At 33.8% G+C, this 24,001-nt stretch overlaps 2 protein-coding genes across 6 annotated transcripts; one reads left to right on the top strand and one right to left on the bottom strand.

The window, feature by feature from the left end:
• The first annotated feature begins 382 nt into the window (after nucleotides 1–382).
• LOC111517301 (caspase-7) lies at nucleotides 383–7,010 on the top strand. 5 transcript variants are annotated; one of them, XR_012465477.1, is made up of 8 exons: nucleotides 383–515; nucleotides 586–639; nucleotides 693–763; nucleotides 1,603–2,096; nucleotides 2,205–2,452; nucleotides 4,305–4,348; nucleotides 4,448–4,545; nucleotides 6,716–7,010. XR_012465477.1 is itself a non-coding variant. In XM_074175490.1 (7 exons), exons 4-7 carry the CDS (start codon nucleotides 1,623–1,625, stop codon nucleotides 5,400–5,402), a joined length of 1,029 nt encoding a protein of 342 aa, XP_074031591.1. In that variant the 5' UTR covers nucleotides 387–515; nucleotides 586–639; nucleotides 693–763; nucleotides 1,609–1,622; the 3' UTR covers nucleotides 5,403–7,010. The 5 variants fall into 5 exon arrangements, 3 of the variants coding, with proteins under 3 accessions (XP_074031591.1, XP_074031592.1, XP_074031590.1); XR_012465476.1 differs by lacking the exon at nucleotides 6,716–7,010 and adding an exon at nucleotides 5,194–5,332 and having other exon boundaries at nucleotides 384–515; XM_074175490.1 differs by lacking the exon at nucleotides 4,305–4,348 and having other exon boundaries at nucleotides 387–515; nucleotides 1,609–2,096; nucleotides 5,194–7,010.
• Nucleotides 7,011–7,101: 91 nt separating this feature from the next.
• LOC111517302 (uncharacterized) lies at nucleotides 7,102–22,869 on the bottom strand. Its single transcript, XM_023173401.2, has 5 exons — nucleotides 22,464–22,869; nucleotides 22,156–22,410; nucleotides 19,143–19,253; nucleotides 15,539–15,915; nucleotides 7,102–13,064 (listed from the first exon to the last, which is right to left on the bottom strand). Exons 1-5 carry the CDS (start codon nucleotides 22,590–22,592, stop codon nucleotides 12,866–12,868), a joined length of 1,071 nt encoding a protein of 356 aa, XP_023029169.2. The 5' UTR covers nucleotides 22,593–22,869; the 3' UTR covers nucleotides 7,102–12,865.
• Between the last annotated feature and the right edge of the window lie 1,132 nt (nucleotides 22,870–24,001).

Genomic DNA, 24,001 nt, shown 5'->3' with positions numbered 1-24,001 from the left:
ATAACTAAAATATTTCTTAACGAATTTTTATGAAATGCAAATACCTACGGTTCAAAAAGTGTTCTCAGATAGCCTTAATATATAGCCTTAATAAAGAGGATCCATATTACGGTCAAACTAGGAAAGAGGATTGATATATCAAATTAAATCCGTTCATTAATGTTAATTTTAATTTGACATATATGAGACTTGAATATTTTTTAATTTCCTTTCATCTCATCAATAACATACATTTGATATTTGATATGGAATAAAACTATAACAAAAAGAAAGTTTAGGGAATGATTTTTCGTTTCCTATCGTCAAGTGCATCTGATTACTAACACTATCTTATCAACATATTATTTATAAACATACACCATATATATAGATTTGATAACGATTTATCACAGTTAAAATATTCAGTAAACTAGATCGCACATATTCTTGGAATTGATTATCAGTTTCCAAATTGTTAGTGACATAAATCCTGATGAATTTTCGAATTATGACACAGAATATTATAATGAAATAAGGTATGATAAATGAAAGATGCAAATGTTATCTTCCCGGAAGATAATTCGTCTTGTGGTATTTTTGTTGTAGCCCCAACTTGGAAAGGTTATCCTTTGCAGATACAGGAAACACCATCTTTCAGAGGTATAACGAAGAGAATTATTTATTCATTGATATTATGAACATATATTTTTCAGGAGTACTTCCTTTCAAACACAAACATCCACATTTTCCTCACAAACAAGTGTTCAAAGAGTGGAGACTAAAAGTAAGTATTTGAATTTGTAAAAAGGCGCCATTTTCAAAAGCGCTGCCAACAGCTGTCAAAAATTGACCAAAAAATGTTTTCTGGTGAATTGAAGTTATTCATTTTCAGTTACGCTGCAACTTAACTATAGTAGATAAAGATGATATATTTTATATATTAGTATACAGGGTGTTTCCTAATTGTGGTGAAAAATTTTAGGGCATGTTCAAGGGGTAATTTTACGAAAAAAGATAATAAAAACATAGACCCAGAGGAGCATTGTTTTCAAGGGACAGGGTGATGAACTTTTCAAAAAAAAAAATTAATCTCCGTTGCGAGTTTCTAGTGAAATCGAATTCGTTTTCGGAAAAAGTATGTTTGGAATAGTGAACATCTTGAAGTGGATGTGGAAATTCATCATATTCAGCTGGAAGGAAAGCATAAAATAGCCAATAGACTCACTACTATAGGGTGGAGTATACGTGGTTTGAGAAATTGTGGAAGTGTTTAGGAGTTTATTTAAGTTATTCGACGTTTCATTGAATCAATATCACGATAAATCGTTAGTATTGATTAATAGAAAAAAAATACGAGTTTATCGTGAGTTCAGGAGTTATTATTGCGGAACTAGCAGAGTTTTTTCGTGCTAACACGACGGGATGACTGTTTATCATCCACTCTTCGTGACTTTGAATTCAAAATGTGTTTTTCTGTTACCATGATCCGATTCTTAGTGGGAGTTGGACGATTCGCATCGAACATCGCTCGTCCCACATACTTTAATATGAATATCTCTAAAATATTTCGTGAAATATAGTTCCACTGAAATTCTCTCGCTATGAATTTAGATAGAATTTCAGTTTCAGCTCGATCTACTGGGATGCCTTTTCCTTTGACCCAGTCTACCACATTTCGATCAGTGGAAAACACGAGCCCGACAACAAAACCACTTCAAATTAGAAAACCATCGCTTCAAATCGATGCCAGACCTTTTGATCACAGCACTACCATAGGTCAACCATCTACCAGAACTATTGGATACCAGAGTCCTTTTCAGAGACTTAGTACTGTCTATTCTAGTCTGCGTACAACCACTCCTTCTCAGCAAAGAGTAATTACACCAGCACCACCTTCAGTAACGAATGGAAATGAGATTTCGCAGAATAGAGATCCTAGAATTCCTACTTACAGTACCAGTGGGAGAAAAAGAGGTAAAGCGTTGATAATAAATAATATAAAGTTCATGAAGGACAAACAAGAACGCAAAGGTGCCGAGGTAGACGAGAAGAGGATGTCGGAGATGTTTAGGAAGTTCGGATTTGAGGTTAAGGTTTACAGGAATCTGAAACGAGCGGTGAGTTTAGTAAAATTCCATCCACGCTAGATCAACTATCTGAAGTGAAAATCGTAAATGATAACAATCTCCAAGGAGAGTAGAAAGACTTGCTTTCATTTGTTACAGGAAATGAATGAGAAATTAAACAAATTCATATCGGACAAGACGCTCGCCAGCGTCGACATTTCTGCGGTAATCATGATGAGCCACGGCCATAACAGTCACAACGGAAAAATCATACGAGGCGGTTACACAGAGATTGTGGGCATCGACAATGAAAGTTTACCCATAGACGACGTCATTGGCAGATTCGACTCTGGGAAATGCCCCGTGCTGATGGGAAAGCCGAAAATATTTATATTCCAGTGCTGCAGGTAATGTATTCTCAGAGATATAGTCAATTGATATTTTGGCTAGAGATTTTATGAGCACAGCAGGTTGCAAAGCTTCTAAAGAAAAAGGTTGGTAGACCTATACAGAGGTCTAGGGGTTTATCGGTAATTCAAAGTATTCTATATATACAAAGTACTTGGGAGTTCATCGTTTAGATGCGACATTTTCCGGACATATTGAAACTAAGCCAGGTGGTAAAACAAAAACCAAAGTCCTGGCAGCTGTTTTCATAAATTATTGTGGTTTCTTGTGCTTGTAGTGAGTGGGAGTGATTTATTTCATCTATTCACCAGTTTCCTATGTCTTCAATAAACGCACTAAAAATACTCAGAAAAATTCACATTTGAATAACTCAAAACACAAAAAACCACAAAACAATAAACATAATCTATGTTTTAACACCTAGTTGTTAGCTGTTTTGTTTAGCGCCACCATCGGTAGAAATTCTTCCCTATACAACTGCTACGGGTATGATTATCAGGTAGTTCGGTTTTGAAAATCTAGAACCGAACGAACAGATGCAGATTTGATACCACTTGATCTCGGAGTCAACGGAGCGATTCACATTTTAACAAACGCTCGATTCTATCTGATACGACAAGTTGACATTTGTTATTTTAGTTGTTATCACGAAACATCTGAGCTCGGTTTTCATATATGATCTAGAATAGAATTGATAATTTTCATTTTGAATTGCAATAAAATGACTAGTATTCGAGAAGGCATATGTCAATGGACAATGGACTTCGAAGATAGTCTCTGATGATGAACAAGAGACAAAACTGTTAACAAAAGCTATTAAATTTTGCAAAAAATACCTTAAACTGAATCAATTTTTGAATGTGACAAGTGATAACTGAAAAATCTGATCCTAATGATGATACCGAACACAGCAGATGTAACAGAGACAAGAGAATATAAGAAGAAGAACCTAGCATCATTTGAGGGACCTTCCAAAGCTTTCGATACTGACGGTGATACCCACAGAACTATAACTCTAAGTTATAGTTCTGTGGGTAACTCTAAGTTATAGTTCTGTGGTGATACCACACCACATCATTAGCTTCAATGGAAAACTCAATATCAAATCTGACAACTTTAAAGTGCTCACGATTATTTCATGAATATAAGATTGTGTCTTGATAATGAAAAAATACAGGATGTTACTCTTTAATTTCAATCACAACTCAATTCTGAAGTGAAGATTAAATATGGACTCTACGACACAACTGGCGTCAAAATCGAAGGGATATGTCGGAGTGACTGTCTACACGGAACAACTTGCCGCTACGCTTTACAGAAATAATTTGACTCCAGCTCCGAGTCGTAACGATTTTCTGTTTACTCGCTATGACATGTCTGCAAACAAGTCGTTACGTTATGTCGTAACTGACTAGCCTTTGACGTTTATGAATAATTATAACACGAAATTATTTCATCTCATTTAGACTATTCGGGGTTTTTATGTTTTCTTTTTGGTATATTCTCTAGGGATCCTCGGTCGATAAGACTTACTAGTTTTCATGATGTTTAATAATTTAATCATGACACAACTTCACATATCAAGATTTTCGAGCGGAATGGAAATCTGTCAAAAGATGACAATCTACTGTCAAAAAACATTGAACATGGAGCACGAAATACACGATACAACAGTTTCTGCGGCTATACCATTTTTTGTCTGTACATTTTTGAAGACTATACAATTATTGAATTGTTGCGCAATAGAATATACTCTACTCTATATATCTTGTTGAATTTTGGGAAAATTCAATTGTATTTGTATTACTATTCGTGATTATTCTAACGAAAAACTAAATTTTACATTTTCAGTTTTGCGAATGATCTAACAATAATTTACGGCGATCCTTGTCGAGGTAAATAATGTTTTTGTTATTAAGGTTAACGTTGTTAATTCGTTATATCTCGTGAGCCCCTTTGAACTCTAGAAATTCTGATAAATAATCGTTTTTCAGGGGAGACAACCAGGAAGAAATCCACGTTGATGCAACCCCTATAGTAAAAGTAACCAAACAACATGCAGATATGCTTATTGCATTTTCAACGCTACCAGGTAATAATAAAAATATAAATTTGATTGTATCCCATCGCAGTGTCTCATCAAAATCACACATTATACTCTATTTTTCCATTCTCTCTCTTTTTAATTTCTATGGCCAGTGCTTTGAGCGCATTTGGCCAGGCTCCTCCTTTTCATGATGTACAGAAGCATCGTCCTATGGCGCAGCGGTTTTGCTCGCGGCAATGCTATCACCGTTTTTTCATTCGCTTTTTCTTACAACAAAAACACTTTATTTTTTACTGGTCGGCTCCTTCTTGGGAAGCCTTTGGATGAAAATAACACAAATACACATGTTTATGTATTTTATAGAAGTGTTTACTGGCGTAGGGGGCCACCAGTCTTCTCATCTTTCACTTCATTATTCACCAAAACGTACCTTTTTTCTAAATGAAACTTCATTTTCATACATTTTCTAAATTACTTGTGACCATTGCAACTCTAATAACAATGTTCATTAAAGGAATTTGATGATATAAGCTCTTTTTTTAGTTCTTCATGATGAGATAATATACTTTTTTGAGATATTTACTTAGATGATGACATGCTCTCACTCATTAGGTTTGTTCTTGTTCTAACATTCGAAAATGTTTCGAACCGAGATACGTAAAAGCAAAAAATCCAAATCCTTATTAATTTCAGGTTTCTTTTCTCTAAGAGACCCAGTAAGAGGTAGCTGGTACATTCAGAGCATATGCGATGTATTTGAACGACACGCCAAGGAATTCGATGTGGAAACTCTGCTTAAAATTGTCGACGAAGAACTGTCTAAAAAACACCCTCAATATCAGCAGACTTCGACGTATGAAAGTCGAGGGTTCAAACGGTGTTATCTGAACCCACTCAGTTGACAAACTTCGAGAACATGTCAAGAAAATAGGGATGTTCGATATTAAAAAAGCATCGATGTTGACATCGAAACAAAAGTAACGATGTACGATGAATATCGAAAGGAAATATCGATGTTTTTTTTAGATGTAAGAATAAACATTCGAAAAATCAAATTTATTCAACAATATTAAGAATCCCATTCCAACCTTTTTCTGTTATCTGAAAGCAACAATACCACTCAAATTCGCAAAAACAGCGTTCAAACTCGAATCACGAGTATCCGGCTCGAAGGACCAAAATTATGTTGAGTATCAATGTTCGTGGACTGTATTTCCTGTGACATGAGTTTGAATGTTGTCCTTTTGCGCGATTTTGGTGAATAGAGAGAGCAAATATTTCTAATTGAATCGAACTGTGCTTACCTTGACTATAATGCAGGTGTTTTGGTTTCAAATCTCGGTGTTATATTGTTACTCTGAAGACATCTCACAGGAACACCCCCTCTTATGTGTCACTTTGGCAGCTTCTCGATCGACTCGTATCTTCTCTCACCCTCCCAATCGTTTTTAACAGAAAATCGTATACGGGGGGTGCGCGATAAACTCACAAATGGAGGCAAGTACAGTAATAACGCGGACTGGATATTAAAAGTCGAAAACACTAGAGTGAGAATAAAAATAATAAATCAAATCCAAATTAATGGAGACGGAACACTATGTGTGACTTGAATGTTTTTGTAAAACATCGATGTTTCTTTAACATCGATCATCCCTACAAGAAAAGAAATTATGTTATTTTTCTACAGCATTGCCACTAAGACAAAAATGCATTCATTTACGACATTATGATTATTAGTATTTATTTTTCTTTTTAGGTTAAGAATACGGTTATTTTTGAAAAACACTTTCTGTGTGAATTGAATAAAAAATTACTTCTAACGGTCAAAGTTGGCAAAAGGGAAACATTATTGGATGTTTATTTCAAAACCAAACGAAAATCATTATTTATTATTTGGAAATGGGATCGATTTCTAATCTAATACGTCGACGTTACCCAAAATTTATTTGTATCCTTAGAACAATAAAAGGACAAATCATCGCAACAAATACTACCAACAAGAGATTGAATTGAAATAATAAAAATAATTAAAGTTTTTTATTGGAAATGCCTTCATTTTCATGATTTTTTCAGATCTCATCAGATAAATTTACTATATGAGAGTTTTCCACTGGAAATCTTACATTGAAGTGTGATTTTTGAATACAAAGAAATTAATTTTCCTTCCTTTCCCAGAATAGTAATGTTCATTCATTGCTGCAATTTGTATTTTTAGTGTCTTGAGGATGGAATAAAGTTTTCCAAACTTTGACAGATTGGAAATTTGACAAATGGAAAAACTAAACATTGGAACATGAAAAATTTACAACATGGCTGCTTGAATTGTTTTATTAAATAAAGAAATAGTAATTTAAACTCAAAATTCAAGCCAATTTCTTACCTTAGCCAAAAAGTATCTCTTGCCAGCCTTGATGGCTTTTTTTACTGTACTGTTGAACGGACTTTTAGAAATTTGGTGGAATGTTCTTTAAAACGCTGCATTTGTAGAATCGAATAAATTTTTTACTTACCCCCTGTATTATTTTTCTTGGACACCCACATAAAATTCCCCTCCCCCTAGTTGGGAATTTGAGCAAATCTAGTAATGAAACTACAAAAAAATACTGTTTATCAGTTTTATTGTTACGCTAATGATTATGTACAAAATATTCATCAATTTCATTGACGATATAAAAAAATGCTTGTTTGGTACGTTTTTAGGAGTATAAAATGAAACCTTAAAAAGATAAAAAGCTGTCTAACGCTAGTACCAACGGGGCGATGGAAGTACACAAAAAATGGCACGTTCACTACAATTATTTAAAAATCTTTCTGAAAGGCTACTTTAATTTTAAAAATAAATAGTGCGATGCTATGTACAGGTGCGTAAATCTTAAAATTACTTCCGTTCAAAATCACTATTTGGTTCACGCCTCGTAAAAAAACCACCTTTGGAACAAAAAGAGGTTCTATCAACATCTATCTATCAACATACAAGCCCTACAAACATAATCTTGAACTTGAACCGTATCAATAGTTCATAAACGTCTGGTTTCCTGAGAAAATAAATATTTTACCTCCGGTTAATTATATGAAGCGATATATATTAAACATAGAACTTGGTTGATACCTCGACGGATATTGAATAATATTCGTTTGAAAATAAGTGCGAGGTTCAACGTGATGTTTTATGTGAATTCATTAAATTGAACCTCTCTGTGGTATTACAAACCGTTTCAATTTTTTGAGTATTCTGTATAAATTCGTTGATTTTTGAATGCTTGGAAGTTGTCAAATTATCCACTGAAGAGCTACTGACATTCAAAGTAACAATTATTTTTTTTTTAATTTCTTTGCCAGTACTGCATTGGAAATGATTAGCAACAAAAAAAGAATGGGAGAAATAATACCTTAAAAATATTATTCAAGAAAAATATTGAAGATTGACTTCCTGAAACTTTCTCCAGTAAATAAATTTTGAAATCAAAATCGTTTTGGACACAAAATAAAAAAAACATATAGTTATTTGTCACATCATACCTCACACTTAATGAAATTAACACATTTTAACTTGGAAAACCTACCATTTTCTTTGAAGTGGCTTTATTATTATCATTGAAGTGTGTTTTTCTACAAAATTCAAGCAGGGCAATTAGAATTTGATCACGTGCGATGCACAGTTCATTTGTTTTCGACCCTGTGAAAGGTAACTGTCAAATTCAGCCTCGGTATTAGTCAGGAAAGTATCTGTTCCATAATATATTGGTTTCGTTTCCAAGTGACATGAGTTAATTTTTTTTTCAACTGAATAGTGTTTTCCAAAAGAAAAACCTAAACTAAGATCGACTGATAGCAAATAGTATAGTATATACAAAGTCAATTCGAATGGCATAAAAACTAAATAGTTACCGAACGTCGGCAGTTTCTTTGTATAGCATAGGCGGCGTGATATTTATACGAGGTCTTATCATTATTTTTATGTAGGTTTTATATGTTATTAACTAGTAAAATTACCAGACCCGGTACATTAGTCTTTCATTTAGCTGTTCGGATTGACTTTGTATAGACTTTACTTTGTATTTGAGAAATTGTGAGTATTATTGTGATATTTTCTATGGAGCAACTGAAACAAGTCACAGTTCTTTTTAGCAGGCATGGTATGTTTTGTTTGTATGTTGATGTATCACATAAAATTACTACAATGCTATTATCAATTCCCAGTCCAAACATCTCACTTTACAGCTTACTAGAAGGAATTAGTTACATGCACTAATAAAAATATTGGAAAGCTATATAAAAACCTAAACCTAGAACCTCCGATCGCATTTATCTTATCGACTCTAATTATCACACAGATTCTGATTGGAACCCCCCCTCATTAACAAAGCCTTTCGAAAACAGCAAGCTCGGCAAAAACTAATAATAATAACATTTTCATTGTTGCTACAGACATAAATTCTCCATCTAGTGGTCCCTGCTTTTTAACGGCATCTCTACCTGAAAAGTTTTTCCTTCACCAGGAAATGAGATGTGCTCTCTTAAATAGCAATACTTGCACAGCAGGCCATGACATGGTACAATGTCGAAAGCTTTGCCGATAACTTCAAATATTTCAACAAGAGAGTTTTCTCAATGAAGCCAATATCAGAAACAAAATTCGACAACTGCAACTAATTTTCGAAGCACTGGAGCAAAAAATATTCAATTTTCTTGGGTTACCTCAACCAATCTGCTTCAATCAAGTTCATTAACAAAATTTTCTGAAGTATCGCTGTGAATCGTCATTATTTTCCAAATCCAGGTATTACATTTCATTTGGTATGATTATCAGATAGGTATAAGATCAATCTGTGCTTTGGAAACTTTTGTTAGTTCATTTAGAGAAGAAAAATAAATGAATTCATTTGTTTTATAGACCCACTTCATGGAAAGTGAATAAAAAGGGCCCCCCTTCATTCACGCCGGTACCCAGGCCGGAGTGGTTCGACTAACTACGTATGTGTGAAATGAAAATAATAGAAAACGTCTCCCGAGAAGGAGGCGACTTTACAAAAAACTAAATTTGCCTTTTTATAACAGAAAACATTCGGCAAAAAAATTTGGATGTCACCATTGCTTCGAGCAAGATCGCTGCGCCCCCTGACGAAGCTCCCGTTAACCTTGACAGGAGGAGCCTGGCCAAATGTGTCCGAGTGAGAAGCAATGGTGAATAATAATGGAAAAAGAAAAAATTCAAAGTGAATATATAAAAAAAAAGATTTGAATAGGGAATATGCAGACAATTTTTTAATTTTTTTTATTCAATATTCACTTCATTTTGATATAGAAAAAAAAATAAACATAGCTGTAAGAGTAGTAATTATTTTTTCATAAAATCTTAAAAATATTGGTTTAATTTGACAAGTTCAAACGCTCCTATTTCTCGCGCGCTTGTGGCGTGACGTCATAGGGCACGTCCTGTCAGTTTATTGTTTACATTGAGAGTTAGTTTGATAGTTAACAAGGTGTTTTAGTTTAAATATCGCGTAAGAATCATGGAAGAAGAAAAAAAGCCATTTTATAGATATTGCATGGTACCAATGTGTTCGAACACTATAAAAAGGACACCAGATAAAGTTTCATAACCTTAAAATGTAAACAACATTTGAGGTTATATTGAGGAAAATAATTTTATAAGTACGTGTATGCATAAAAACAGATTTACTAGATTAAAAATACCATGTTTTACAATAATTACCTTGCAGCTTTTACTCTCTTAACCTCAGCAGATGTAAAATCCGGGTTTGACGCAAAATATGTGGTCATCATGAATGCATCTATTTTTGGAAGATTATTTGACTGTGCTTTCACAAAACCGTTGTCCGTCATTGCTGTTGATGACGCTCAGTATTTCTTGACATTTAAATATTAGAAAACTAAGCTAGAATAGCAATACAACCAATTTTTCTCTCCAACACAACCTGAATGTATGAAAATAAATCACAGGTGACTGACAGGACATGCCGTATGACGTCACGTTTCATTTCGACCAATGGTGGGGCACTTTACAAATTTGAATTTCGCTCGTAAATTTTTCACGTTTTGATTCATGTTTTAAATAATTAAATACATATTAAATTAGAAAATAACGAGTTGAGTATAATACTAGGACCTTGAAAACTCAGGAAATGGTAACAGTGATATAAAATAGATGATACAATTAAATTAGTGGCATTTCTAGTGCAATATTGGTGGTGGCAGTTGCTTTCCTCTATTTATTTTGATACGTAAACAACATTTATGTATGTAACTGCAGCAAACCGTGTTCAAGAACGATGAGTGGATATAGTTTTTGTTGTGTCTAATAGTGACATCTCTTGTCCGAAAAGAGAACTACTTAAAAGAAGTTCTATAATCGACCAAGAGAGGTCAGCACCCGAAACAATAGGAATGCTTCCTTGCCTTTACGTATCTGATAACCTTAACTAATTATAATAACACTTGAATTTCTGAAATAATCACAGCTGGAACTTGAAAATTATGAAACAACGCAAGTTGTACACTTAAAAATCGTCGAATTTTTTACAAGAAAAACCATAGGTTGGCAACATTGACAGAACTCCCATTAGCTGCCTACGTCTAGCAAAGAAGATGGCAATCCTGCTCTTCTCAAGTCACTTAAAAGTTATTTTCTATCAGACATCTGACAATTGCGACTCTTTGTATAAAACAAAAAGATAGGCTAGTTAGTTCTCTAGTAACTTGCAAACAGTTTGCTTTTAAATTTTCATACGAAGAGCAAAATTCTACACGAAGGAACAAAAGAAATATTCTTCATTATATACAACCTAAGGTAGTTGTTGCGTTCGAATTGGACTTTTTTTTTCACGTGCGTTACAAAGCATATACTTTTTCTGTTTTTGAAAGTTTCCTGCCTCCAAATTGAAATAATTAAGTGAAAGTTATTAGAAAACAATTCAACAACGACGGGAGAATTGTCAATGAAAATTTCGAAGGTACTGAAAAGAACGAGTTGGAAAAATACTCACCAAGTATATCTCAACACAGTTGATAGCCTGAATTCAGTTGCAGAAAACTGTCTTACTGCCTAAAAGTACTAACTACTGGGCAAATAATACTGGGAATGTTGAAACATGGCTCTACTTGCACCAAAGAAATCGACAGCTCTCAAAGCTCCAAACTATCACAGAACTTATACTTTTGTAAACACAAACAACCGATAAGTAATTATACAAAGCACTGATATGTAATTCATCTGCAATCGATTAAAAAAATAATTCTCTCTCAAATATATTATAGTTAAATTACATTTTTCAACGAAAGAGTATAAAGAAATCAATTAAAATATACGATAATGAATGAATAATCTCTCAAAATGTCTTGTCTAACTGATCTGAAATACAAGGTGTTTGTCATGTCATTTCTAGGCCAAAAATAACTGATTTTCTTTGATGCTTCTCGCGTACACATTATACTTTACATTCCGATCTACAAAGTCCCGTTTCCTGTGCTGTTGATACTTTATAAAGAATTCTGTATCAAGTATTCACGTATTTGACAACTAGCAGTAATAAATTTGTGACCAAACGTAATGATATCAATAAATACAATATTGATCTGGCTCGAAAGACCATTTTTTTTTTTTTTTTAATTTACAGAGTAACTCCAACGAAAATCGAATGACATCGAATCCACTTTCGTGTAAACGATGTCAGATAAACCTTTTTTTTCGTAATATAAATATAAAATGTATCTAAACTGAAAAATAATATTAAAAATGTACAAAAAAATAATCAAAAATGTTATAAATTCATTTATGATGAGCCTTATATCACAGTTCAAGCTTGATGTATATGGTTTAAATATAATAATTAAAATTGTATAAATATAATAGAAAATGTATAATGTTTCAAAGTAGATCCCGATTTGTCAATCTCTTCAATACCCAAGAAAATTTTGTATTCTATTTGTATAATATCAACACCGTAGATTTTTAAATAAAGATGGCCTAAAAATGACACAGTCAACATCGACGCCCTGTATTTTATAAACAGTACAAACAGAATGTAGCGAATCTTTTCGTTACATCTTCCAAAAAAACACTTCAGACACGAGAACCTGTTACTTTACCGAATAACTTCTGAAAATCTCAGCCTAAGCCACCCCATCTAACGAACCGAAAAAGAAGTACCTCAAGGTTCCTCCATGGGACCCCCAACCTCCGCCATCCACACCAACGAGTCACCGTGAAAAATTGCCAGTCATAAATTGATTTGAATAATGAATAAATCATCGTAACATTGAAACTCGTCTTGGCGCAAGCAGAGCCAGAAATTTTGAGCAATGAAAATGGTTCGATCGAGAACTTTCGGCAATGAAGTTAACTTCATTCATTGGATACGGTCCGCGCTTCCGCCGTAGAATTTTGTTCGAGCTCCCTCAACATGGCCGCAGCTTTGTCGGGGGGTACCGCTTCGAAGAAATTCAAGGAATCGCTGTAAGTGTACTGACTGGTGTTCTGCTTGAAAGTCAGCCCCAGGACTATGTTCAGTGCTGATGTGTCGTAGCTGTGACAACCTGAGTACCTGTAAAAAAATATCATTCTACTCAGAATCTAACTGATACTTTTCCAAAGAAGTACTGCGGTTTACTTGTAATTTACTGTTTACATAAACGGTAAATCTACTACAGTTTTTGCCTATGACACTATAGTACAGTCCCATAATAGTAGGCACTAAATTCTCAAAAATAATAATTTATTTACGGGTAAGCCCATTTAAAGTATAAATTACAATGTTAAATTATAATTAAAATAATTTTTATTGTTGTTTTTATTTTATTTTTATCGTTGTTCTAATAAAATCTCATTCTGTAAAAAAAATAAAAATTAAAACATTATTGAGCATAAAATTAAAATAAAAATCAGATAAAGTACTGAATTACAAATTCCAACTAAGATTAGTTCAAAAGGGGTAGATTTAAAGTTTAAAGATAGATATTTATTTGATAATGTTTTGTATAAAATACATTCCCTTCACATAAGAGTGATCATTTCAAAAAATCTCCATTATATAATGCCATAAATTTTTATAACAGACTACCACTTTCTATAAAGAGATTGAATTCTTCAACTTTGTTCAGTAAGAAAGTTAAAAACTTATTACTGGACAAATGTTACTACAGTCATAAGGAATATTTAGAGGATTCTTTCACAGAAGGATAATAAGATATATAATCGTACTGAATTTTCACTTGCTGTTTTGCTTTAGTTTCAGTGTTCTGACTGGCGATTTTATCGTTTTTTTTTTTAAATATGTGTGTACATGTTTGTAAATATATGTATATATGTAAATATATACATATGTATATTTATTTTGACTACGGCAAGGAAAATTGCCACATTTTTTTATTCATTTTTTAATTAGCATTTTATATATCTATATGTACCTATACCTTCGTATATGCAAATATTAATTTTTATTCAAGCTTTGATCCCATAATTTTATTCATAAGTGACATACTGTTTTTTGTAAATAATCATTGACCTACCATATATACGCTATGTATCACAAATGGTGAATAAATATTATTATTATTATTATTAGTCAGTGGGCTATGTTTGAAGTCTGGCAGTAAACAAATCTAAGGAAATGAACTTTAAACGTTCAAGCCAGTCTCGATATACCCACACAGTAGGTTTTATGGACTGACGCCTGTCAGAAAACAACTACTCCCCTGGCTAATACCACGAAGGGCGTTGGATTATATACGACAGGCGTCAGTGCAGGAATCTTCACAGAAAATATCCTGCATATGCAATTGGCAATACAACTGAAAGAGTTGACCTTCAATTATGGAACGGGCACACTTGCAGACCGGTTTCGGGCTTATTAGCCACTCATCAGTGCAAGATAGTGACCATCATCGACCAAAAGTCAATGATATTCCACAAATTCTTTCAGAGTATTTCATCTCTTTTCCGAAGTTGGAGCAAACATCACAAAATGTCACTCCATCTAGTGGACGAGCTACTAACCAACTGCATATCCGTAATTTGCCCGATTCCTCTGAATCTGCACTGCACTGATGAGTGGCTAATAAGCCCGAAACCGGTCTGTAAGGGGGACTACTTTTAGGGGTCCAAAAGAGAAGTGTATGAATGAATGAAACATTTTTTGAGAAAAATTAAAATTCACCTTGTTTTTTGAACAGAGAGTCTATACCTGGAAGTGAAAAACAAAAATATGGCAATGTTCAGTAATACACCGGAATAGGAATAGGTGAGATTTGAATTCATCAAAAACTGACATCATAGTTTTCAAAACGGATCAATTATGGCCTCAAAATTTGACTTTGAAATATTCAGAAGATATCAAGTTTTTTTGGTAATATACTGGAAGTGTTTTTTAAACTTGGTGTGTTGTTAATTATAAAGCCTAAAGTAGAGACCAGAAAAGTCTGGTGTCGCTAAACACATCTTAGAGAATGAACATAGAATAAATAAACACTTACACAGCTGTTGAGATTGATGTGACACTAGACTTTTGAATGCTTTCGTAAGTCTGGAAAGAACTACGAACAGTGACACTGTATCTTATTGTTAGCCTTATTTTTGGTATTTGTTGATGACATTTTTGATGTTTCTGACAATATGATTTACTCCGTTTAAAATTAGAGAGAACTTCACACAAAAGACATAAATCATTGTTTCATAACCAAAGAAATTATAGGTATTACTAGCTCACCCGACACGCATTGTGTATTTCTATCGAAACAATAACACAAATAATATTAATCCCTTAATGCTGTGGTGTTTACAATATTATTTGTTATTCCATGTTTATTCAACATAAACAAACTGAATAGTTTGCCCAATTGAGAGCATGCCACATATAACTGTCCCTGTGAGAAACGTGGTGTGCCGTTTGAAATTTTGGCTTCAACAACGTTTTTCATTAACTTTTCAATGCCTAATAGCGTGCCGTTGCACAGCCGTAGTGGATTCAAATTATGGTGCGATACAACCTATTCAAATGAAACGATCATCATCTTTTCTCACCTGTACTGTGGCTTCTTGTCAAACCTGCACCCAGCCGACTGGGCCCCGATCGGCATGATGCAATCCTGCGTGAGGGCACACTGCACCCAAGGCAGCATCACGCTCCGATGCACCCGCTCGGTGTTGACGAGGAGCAGAACGTCCGCCTTGACCATCTGCAGAAACAGAAAGTTCTCGGCGTCCGTTCGGAAGTACTCGAACATCTTCTTGTGGGTCAGGCTCGAGACTGGGTTCTTCAGGTCGAAGGGCAGGGCGAGAACGCCCGTCTCTTTGGCTCGATCGTCGTACAGTCTGGCGATCACGTTCTGCGAGATGTTCCTCAGCAGTCGGTAGTTCGATTCCAGGAAGAAGATGGCTCCGGTGTGGTGGAGCGCGTCCTGAAACACAATCGAAAGATAAAGGACAATTATTTTGTTCATTAACGGGTTCAAATACCATTTTTCCCGATAGGGGCAGTTCGAGTATACGGTAAGCACTATAGGGGAGGCGGGGTGTCTTTGCTTTGTTTATTGTTGGTGAAATGGGGGCAGTAGTTATTTACTTTCTTACACATATGGCAACCCACACATTGTCTATGTTTGAAAAATGCATATAACAATGTTTACGTAAGCATGGGAGGAGGATAAGAGCTTTGCTTACTTTTGCTGACAAGGGGATGGGAGTAAATAATTGTAATAAACACGTTTACGTAAGCATGGGAGGGGATAAGAGCTTTGCTTATTTTTGCTGACAAGAAGGAATATAATTGTAATAAATATGTTCACGTAAGCATGGGTAGGAGATACTATCTTTCTTTACTTTCGCTGACAAGGGGGATGGGAGGGTAAATAATTGTAATAAATACGTTTACAAAAGCATGGGAGGGAGATAAGAGCTTTGCCTAATTTTGCTGACAAGGGGGTAAATAATTGTAATAAATATGTTAATGTAAGCAAGGGAAGGGTATAAGGGCTTTGCTTGCAAGGAAGATAACTAATTGTAATAAATACGTTTACATAAGCAAGGGAGGGGGATATGAGCTTTGCTTACTTTTGCTGACAAGGGGGAATATAATTGTAATAAATATGTTCACGTAAGCATGGGAGGGGATAAGAGCCTTGCTTACTTTTGCTGACAAGGGGGTAAATAATTGTAATAAATATGTTTACGTGAGCATGGGAGGGGGATAAGAGCTTTGCTTATTTTTTCTGACAAGGGGGTAGATAATTGTAATAAATATTTTTACGTAAGCATGGGAGGGGGATGAGAGCCTTGCTTATTTTTGTTGACAAGGGGGTAAATGATTGTAATAAATATTTTTACGTAAGCATGGGAGGGGGATAAGAACTTTGCTTACTTTTGCTGACAAGGGGGGTAAATAATTGTAATAAATACGTCCACGTAAGCATGGGAGGAGATAAGAGCTTTAATTACTTTTGCTGAATAGGGGGATGGGGGGTAAATAATTGTAATAAATACGTTTACGTTAGCATGGGAGGGGGATAAGAGCCTTGCTTATTTTTGCTGAAAAGGGAGTAAATAATTGTAATAAATATTTTTACGTAAGCATGGGAGGGGATAAGAGCTTTGCTTACTTTTGTTGATAAGGGGGATGGGGGGGTAAATAATTGTAATAAATACGTTTACGTAAGCATGGGAGGGGGATAAGAGCCTTGCTTATTTTTGCTGACAAGGGGGTAAATAATTGTAATAAATATTGGGAGGGGCATAAGAGCTTTGCTTACTTTTGCTGACTAGAGGGATGGGGGGTAAATCATTGAAATAAATACGTTTACGTAAGCATGGGAGGAGGATAAGAGTTTTGCTTACTTTTGCTGACAAAGGGGTCAATAATTGTAATAAATATGTTTACGTAAGCATGGGAGGGGGATACCAGCTTTGCTTACTTTTGCTCACAAGGTGGATGGGGGGTAAATAATTGTAAAAAATATGCTTACAATACTTTAACGGCCCCATGCAATAAAAAAATACAAAATAAATGTGAGGCATTATGCAATAATACAAATAAAGAAAACAAGCATAGAAAACAATTTGAAACAAGTCGATGTTTGAAAGTACAACACCATACAATGGGACCGTTCAAGTATTACATGAGCATATTTATTACAATCCAGAGAACTCAATCCTTGAATATCAAAGATGAACAAGGATTCCCAATAAGGATTTTGAATCGTTTACAATGAAGAAGTTATCAAAGATTGACACTCAACTTGGATCACTCCGTCCAGAATCTAAGCTGAGTCAATGTATACAGACACTTAAGACAGAGCGATGATTAACAATCGTGATTTAAAAGTTATCTTGATTGGAAAATATGTGGCTCACCTGAGATATCGTATGTAGGTACATTTCGTTAATTGAATAGATAATTGCTGGTATGAATCATCAGCAGCTGCCTCATCAAAATCAATAACATTATAATACTGAAAAATGAGAATTAAAACTTCCTACGTTTCTATACCGCTTGTATTTGTAACTGACGTTACTGCAGTATTCGTTTGAGAATGTGTTCAAGTAACATTTTACTGTGAAATTATTACTGGATAGTGTTTCGCTATTAAACCCATGCATATCTATCAGAAGATGGTTGCAAATGTGGAATTGGTCTTTCCATTCAAGAAACTAGTTATATGCTCTTTAATTCTTTGGGAAAAAGATCTCCCAGTTTGTCCAATATAAGGTTTTTGACAAGCAGCATATATATTCCTGATCTCTCTGACCTGAAGTTTTGTCTTTATTGTTTTTAATGAATTCTTTATTGTATTATTTTATGAATTCCTCTAAAAAATCCACATAATAATATAAACAATTCTGTCCCCGCTTCAAGAGGTTTCTGATTCCAACTGATAAACAGGCAAAAATTTGAAGAAAAATAATCGATTTCAAGGATGTTTTTGAGGACTTTCAAAGATTGCCAGTTTCACGTATTATCTAAAGCAACTATATATACATTTCTAGTCGGAGAGATGATTGTAAATAATGTTTGACGCGATGATAAGAAATATTGATTCATCATAAATTTTGGTGATTTATGCAATGTTAGCATTCACAAAATAGTGAAAGATAATAATGTTTGATTAGGATTTGCTGATTGCTCAAGCTCCACCATATCACATCCTTTCAAACAATGCAATGTTTACATTTTGTCTTCACAAATAAATAAGTCACGTTCCTGAATTTCTTCCAATATTTACTTTTAAAATGAAGCGTAAACTCTTTATTGCACTGTAGACATTATGGCAATGTTTGTGTTCCTCTCTACAAATCGTAATTTTATTTTCATCAAAGACTAGGAATGAAACTTGAATCAACAATGTTAGCAATTCACCTGTCACATGATCCCTCCAGAATTTCCCAGTTTTATGTCAGTTCGACTAACAAATAGATAATAGAGAAAAAATACTTCAATTCTATATTCTGAATATTTATTAATATGCTCTTATTGAGAACCTTTATTTATATTAGGAAACAAAACAATATCAAAACACAATAACGCACTGGTACGACACAAAAATAATATAGTGCTGGAAAAGTGTCAAATAATTAGCCACAATGCTGGAAAATTCAAGAAAGAGAATATTCTTAGAGATACAAATAAATTTACCTGTATAATAAGTGGTCGATAAGCATGGATCACTTCGTTAACGTGAGACGGGAATAACGATAAGTCGAAAGTTATCACTTGGCATCTTGTGCTGTTGCAGTAATTTGTGAGCTGAAAATGTTATTGATAACTTTATTCTACAGAGTTGATATAAATCCTGAAAACGATCCGTAACTCAGAGACTGATAATAATTCACAGAATTCGACCAAGTCAACTAGGAATCTTCATGGTTAACAAATTAAAATTTGATCAACATATTTCAGCTTTGAATAAAATATTGGCATGCACTTCAAATAGTTATGCAGGGTGGGAGTGTGTGAATCATACAATCTAGATTTTTTTATTAACTTTTTAGTGCCTACATTAAAAATACATTTTCCTGATGTTAATCATACAAATGAGATAGATCGAACTATTTACTACCAACAAGACGGAGCTCCACCGCATGTTGCACGTACAGTTAGAAATTATTTAAACGAGGTTTTTCCCAATAGGTGGATTGGAAGACGTGGAACGATCGAATGGCCGGCTAAATCCCCCGATTTGACTCCTCTCGATTACTTCTTATGGGGTTATTTAAAATCTAAATTATATTTCAATAGACCAAACAATATTGCTGATTTAAAAGTTAGGATAAAGGAAGAAATTAACAAAGTAATCCCCGAGGTCTTACAAAATGTTGTACGAGAATTCCAAAATCGCCTCGGTTATTGTCAAGAAGTTAATGGTGGTCATTTTGAAAATTTAAGTTAATTGTAAAGTACATTAAAAAATACATTCTAAATATTATGTGGCATTATTATCTTCATTCTACGTAAAGTTTTGTGATTTTCTCAGTTATGATTGCACCAAACTCAAAAAACTGTATATTGCTGAACAGAGGACTAAAATCCCTTTACAACAAGGTGCTACACGACCCCCTTTGATCAATAAAGTATAATATACAGACATATTATGTCTGTCTATTCATCTATACAGAAAGCAAATAAAAAATTCTAACGCAAATCAGTATGAAGTTCAACTTAAAACAAGTCACCACACTCTTACTTTTCCAGCTGAAGTTATTATTGAAGTAAATAATATATTTGTAATATTATGTGAGTACTTCAAATATATTTTTTTTTGTTTTATTTAGTTCATACACAAACCATTTTTCAATTAACCTTCTTAATTTCTCCAGCAGAATGATAAATCAAAATATCATGGACAAAATAATAGTGTGTATCATTCACATTACATTAATTTTGAGAACTGCATCCAAGGATGATCATTGTGGAATTCATATTCAATTTATTAATGTTGATGATGTCCAAAACAACAAATGTTTATAACTGAACCTAAATACCCACTACTCATAAACTTATTTTCTATAACTTGACTCCTATGTGAAATAAACAAATATGAGTCAATTCCAATTACTCAAAACAACATTAGCATAAAAAATATGACTCATTAATTGTAACTAATACCTATCATATATACTTTCTCACGGTCAGGCTTCAGCTGGATTACATCACGAGAACCCAAGAAAAAACAAATTAACTTCTTTATCAAATGAAAACTTTCAAATTATCGCAACAAGTCTAATTACATATGTCATGAGCCAATTTGAAACGGTTCACTTTCAGTATCTCTAAACATAGATAATCATACAAGCTGATGAAATGCATTTTATTTTTTTCTTGAACACATACAGGGTGCAACATAAGTATGTTAAAATATTGAAGTAACGTATTCCTGAGACAATTAAAAATAAAGTCTATATAAACGTATTTACGGAGATGCTTTGTTTCGGAGATACAGGGTGTTGAAATTGATTTTTTTGTTCGTTTTTTTTTGAATAACTTACGTACAAATTGTTGAAATTCTTCAAAACATGGTTGGTTTTTGTATCTCCGAAACGAAGCATCTTCAGGCACAAGTTTATATGGACTTTTTTATTCAAAACTGTCTCAGAAAAACGTCACTTGAATATTTTAAAGTACTTACGTTACATCCTGTATGAGTGTACGATAAAAAGTATGGACTTCAGAATAACAGTTCTTTCATAATAAACTTCAAACTCATTTAGTTGTTACATTATTGTATTTCTGAAATTTTTACATCTGTCCACATATGCAATGACTGTTGAATGTGCAAGGAATTTCACTAGAATCTGTGAGAGAAATGAGATGTTTCACGGACCTGTCACGGAAAAATTATATAATGATAATTTAAAGTATTGTGTGTTCTGTTTTATGGAGCTGGTGATGATTTTATATGGGCAGGATATATTTGTCCACATTCTTGTCGTATCAAAATTTAATTTTCAAAAATGTTCAGCTTGTACAGTGCCCTTGGCAATTTTTATTGATTCAAAACAGGTTTACTGAGAAATGAAGACAAACAAACAATAACATTCATCAAAGTATACAGAGATACAGAAAAATCAGTAGCAATATTTGCGAGGAAAATAAAACATACAAACATGAATTAATGAGTCCACTAGGAATGCAAAAAGTTTATAGAAACTAAAAAGCTATAATATTGAAGAGGTGGTTGAAATTTTCTAGTATTACATAGATATAGTGATGAGACAAAATGTAATTTTTAAGTGGAGGAATTAGGGAGTTTTTTTTCTAAGAACTGTCTTCAGAATTGGAAAAATCTAATGATTCTTGCAGTTTTTTCTATGGTTTGTTTAATTTTTAAACGTCCTCGATAGATGTCAACTGAATTTTTTTTATATATTTTATATGATAAAAGAACCTAATAATTGGACAAAAAACCAACTCAGATCCAACTCTGGAAAGTGAAACGAATCTATGAAAAAAACTTTCTCCACGCCAGAACAAAATACTATTTCTCAACTCGCAATCTAAGAGTTATTTTAAAAAGTCTTACTTCAAGTTTGTGTTACCTAATAGTTTCATAAGTGTTTTCAATAGACCTAAATACTGTTCACCTTTCTGCAATCTGCCAATTTCGACACCATAAAATACCTGAAGGGACTAAAGCTAAAATGTATCTCACCGTTTTGTATCCTTGGTCACTTAATCCTAAATTGTAAACTAAAATGGTATTATTTGGTATGATTTTTGCCACATTGATTATGAGCCCTATCGCTTGGCTCTCCAGTCCGTCTCTCACATAAGTAACGATGACAGGCAGAGAAGTATTCTTCCAGACATCATTCGGAAAAAGTCTTGGCCTCTCCACGAAGCCCAAAAGGTGCAAGTACTTCTCATCCGCATTTAGCGTTTTGGTTTCTGCGTCGAGCAGATTATCCTACGAATTTCAATAATAAAAAAAATAGACAAAACGCAAATATGTATAAATACCTTGAAAGTCCGAATTTGTTTATTTGTAGTTGTCACTATGTATTCAGTCTTCTCTTGACCAAAAATGACAAAAATTAAGCTCAAACTCAGTACGCCTCCCAACGTAAGCAAAAAATTCTTTGTTCTCATTTGGAAACGACTGATATTTCAAATTTTACATCGAAATTATTTGATTGATTCACATATCTCTTCAAGTATTTTGGCCAAAATATGCACGATGGGTTATTCTTTTCACATCGAATAATAAACATGTATCCCGCATATAACTGTAACCGGTCATTTACGTTTTGAAAAAAAATCACCTGACATTTAAAACATATTCGGCAATTTTACGAAAAAAAAATCTAGCTGCAGGCAGATCAACACCAACGTACAAAACAACAATTCGAAATTGACTAAACCCAATTGACATCTGAAAACGATCTCGAAATCAAAATAGTAATGAGTGTCTAAAAACAAACATCTGTCCTGTACAGGTGAGCTCATTGACAGTTCCCTTTAAATTCTATAACTCCGACAGAGCGCCTGTGCCCCTGTAAACGGAATGCCTGAATACTGAATATGGTGAATCGCTCTATTTTATGAGGTGTTTTGGAGTGTTTACGTCAAAATATTTTACAGATGAAATGATAACACTATGGTATTTCTATGCACCTTGGCCTGACAGTCCCATGGAGTCATATTAGCCAGCAGGCTGTTATAACTTGTATATCTCATCCATACCTTGTATTCGATATTGATAAATTCGTTGCCCACTGGGTAAATCGATGGTTATTGGCAGTCTCAGTCTCGTACTACCGTAGCTCACGATCTCATCAGAAACGCCAGACCTATGTCATTGTGGCAAAGCTCATAATTTGATTATAAGTAGGATGTATACATATTTCCTTGCTGGGAGCAGGGTGCTTTTATAGATAGTAGGCGATTTTCAACATCCTAAGCTGGGCTGAACAGACAATAAAAAAGTGTATTTGTTCGAAACATCGATGTCTGTTATTAAGGATGACAGTGTTCCATGTAAGTGACCTTTTATCTCTTTCATCTACTATTTTGTGTAGCAATCCTATGAGTGATATCTGATTCAATTCTTTAACGAATGTAAGGGAGTACAAACTGAATAGGATGAATGATCGTATAAAAGTAGTTATTCCTGGAGGGTTTTTTCTTCGAGTTGATCTCTGAAATTAACTTCTATGCATGATTCACACAACTTTGTGAAGAGTTCATTTTGAAATTGATTGCTTTCTTCCTTCCTTTGGAAGTTGCTCACATTTTTGGGGTGAAATTTGAAAAACTACCCAGTTCTGTCCACATTTTGTTGAAATCCTTTTGTGACATCATTCAAATATTTTTATAAATTCGATTGAGAAATTTGTTCGTTCCTTAGACATGGATTATTACCTCTTAACACCTTTGCTGGTCAGAAGCGAAATAAATAAACCAACTTCAGAAATATTACACGAATAATTCTCATTTAAAAACAATATTAGATTACCAAAAATTACTAGTTCAGAACTCTGATACAAGAAGACCAATGA

The sequence above is a fragment of the Leptinotarsa decemlineata genome, unplaced genomic scaffold, assembly GCF_025532065.1.
Source record: "Leptinotarsa decemlineata unplaced genomic scaffold, Ldec_3_MD MMD2_tig00001064_RagTag_RagTag, whole genome shotgun sequence".
Lineage (NCBI taxonomy): Eukaryota > Metazoa > Arthropoda > Insecta > Coleoptera > Chrysomelidae > Leptinotarsa > Leptinotarsa decemlineata.
The sequence above is the reverse complement of the archived record's forward strand: the minus strand, read 5'-3'. Positions and strand labels throughout refer to the sequence as shown.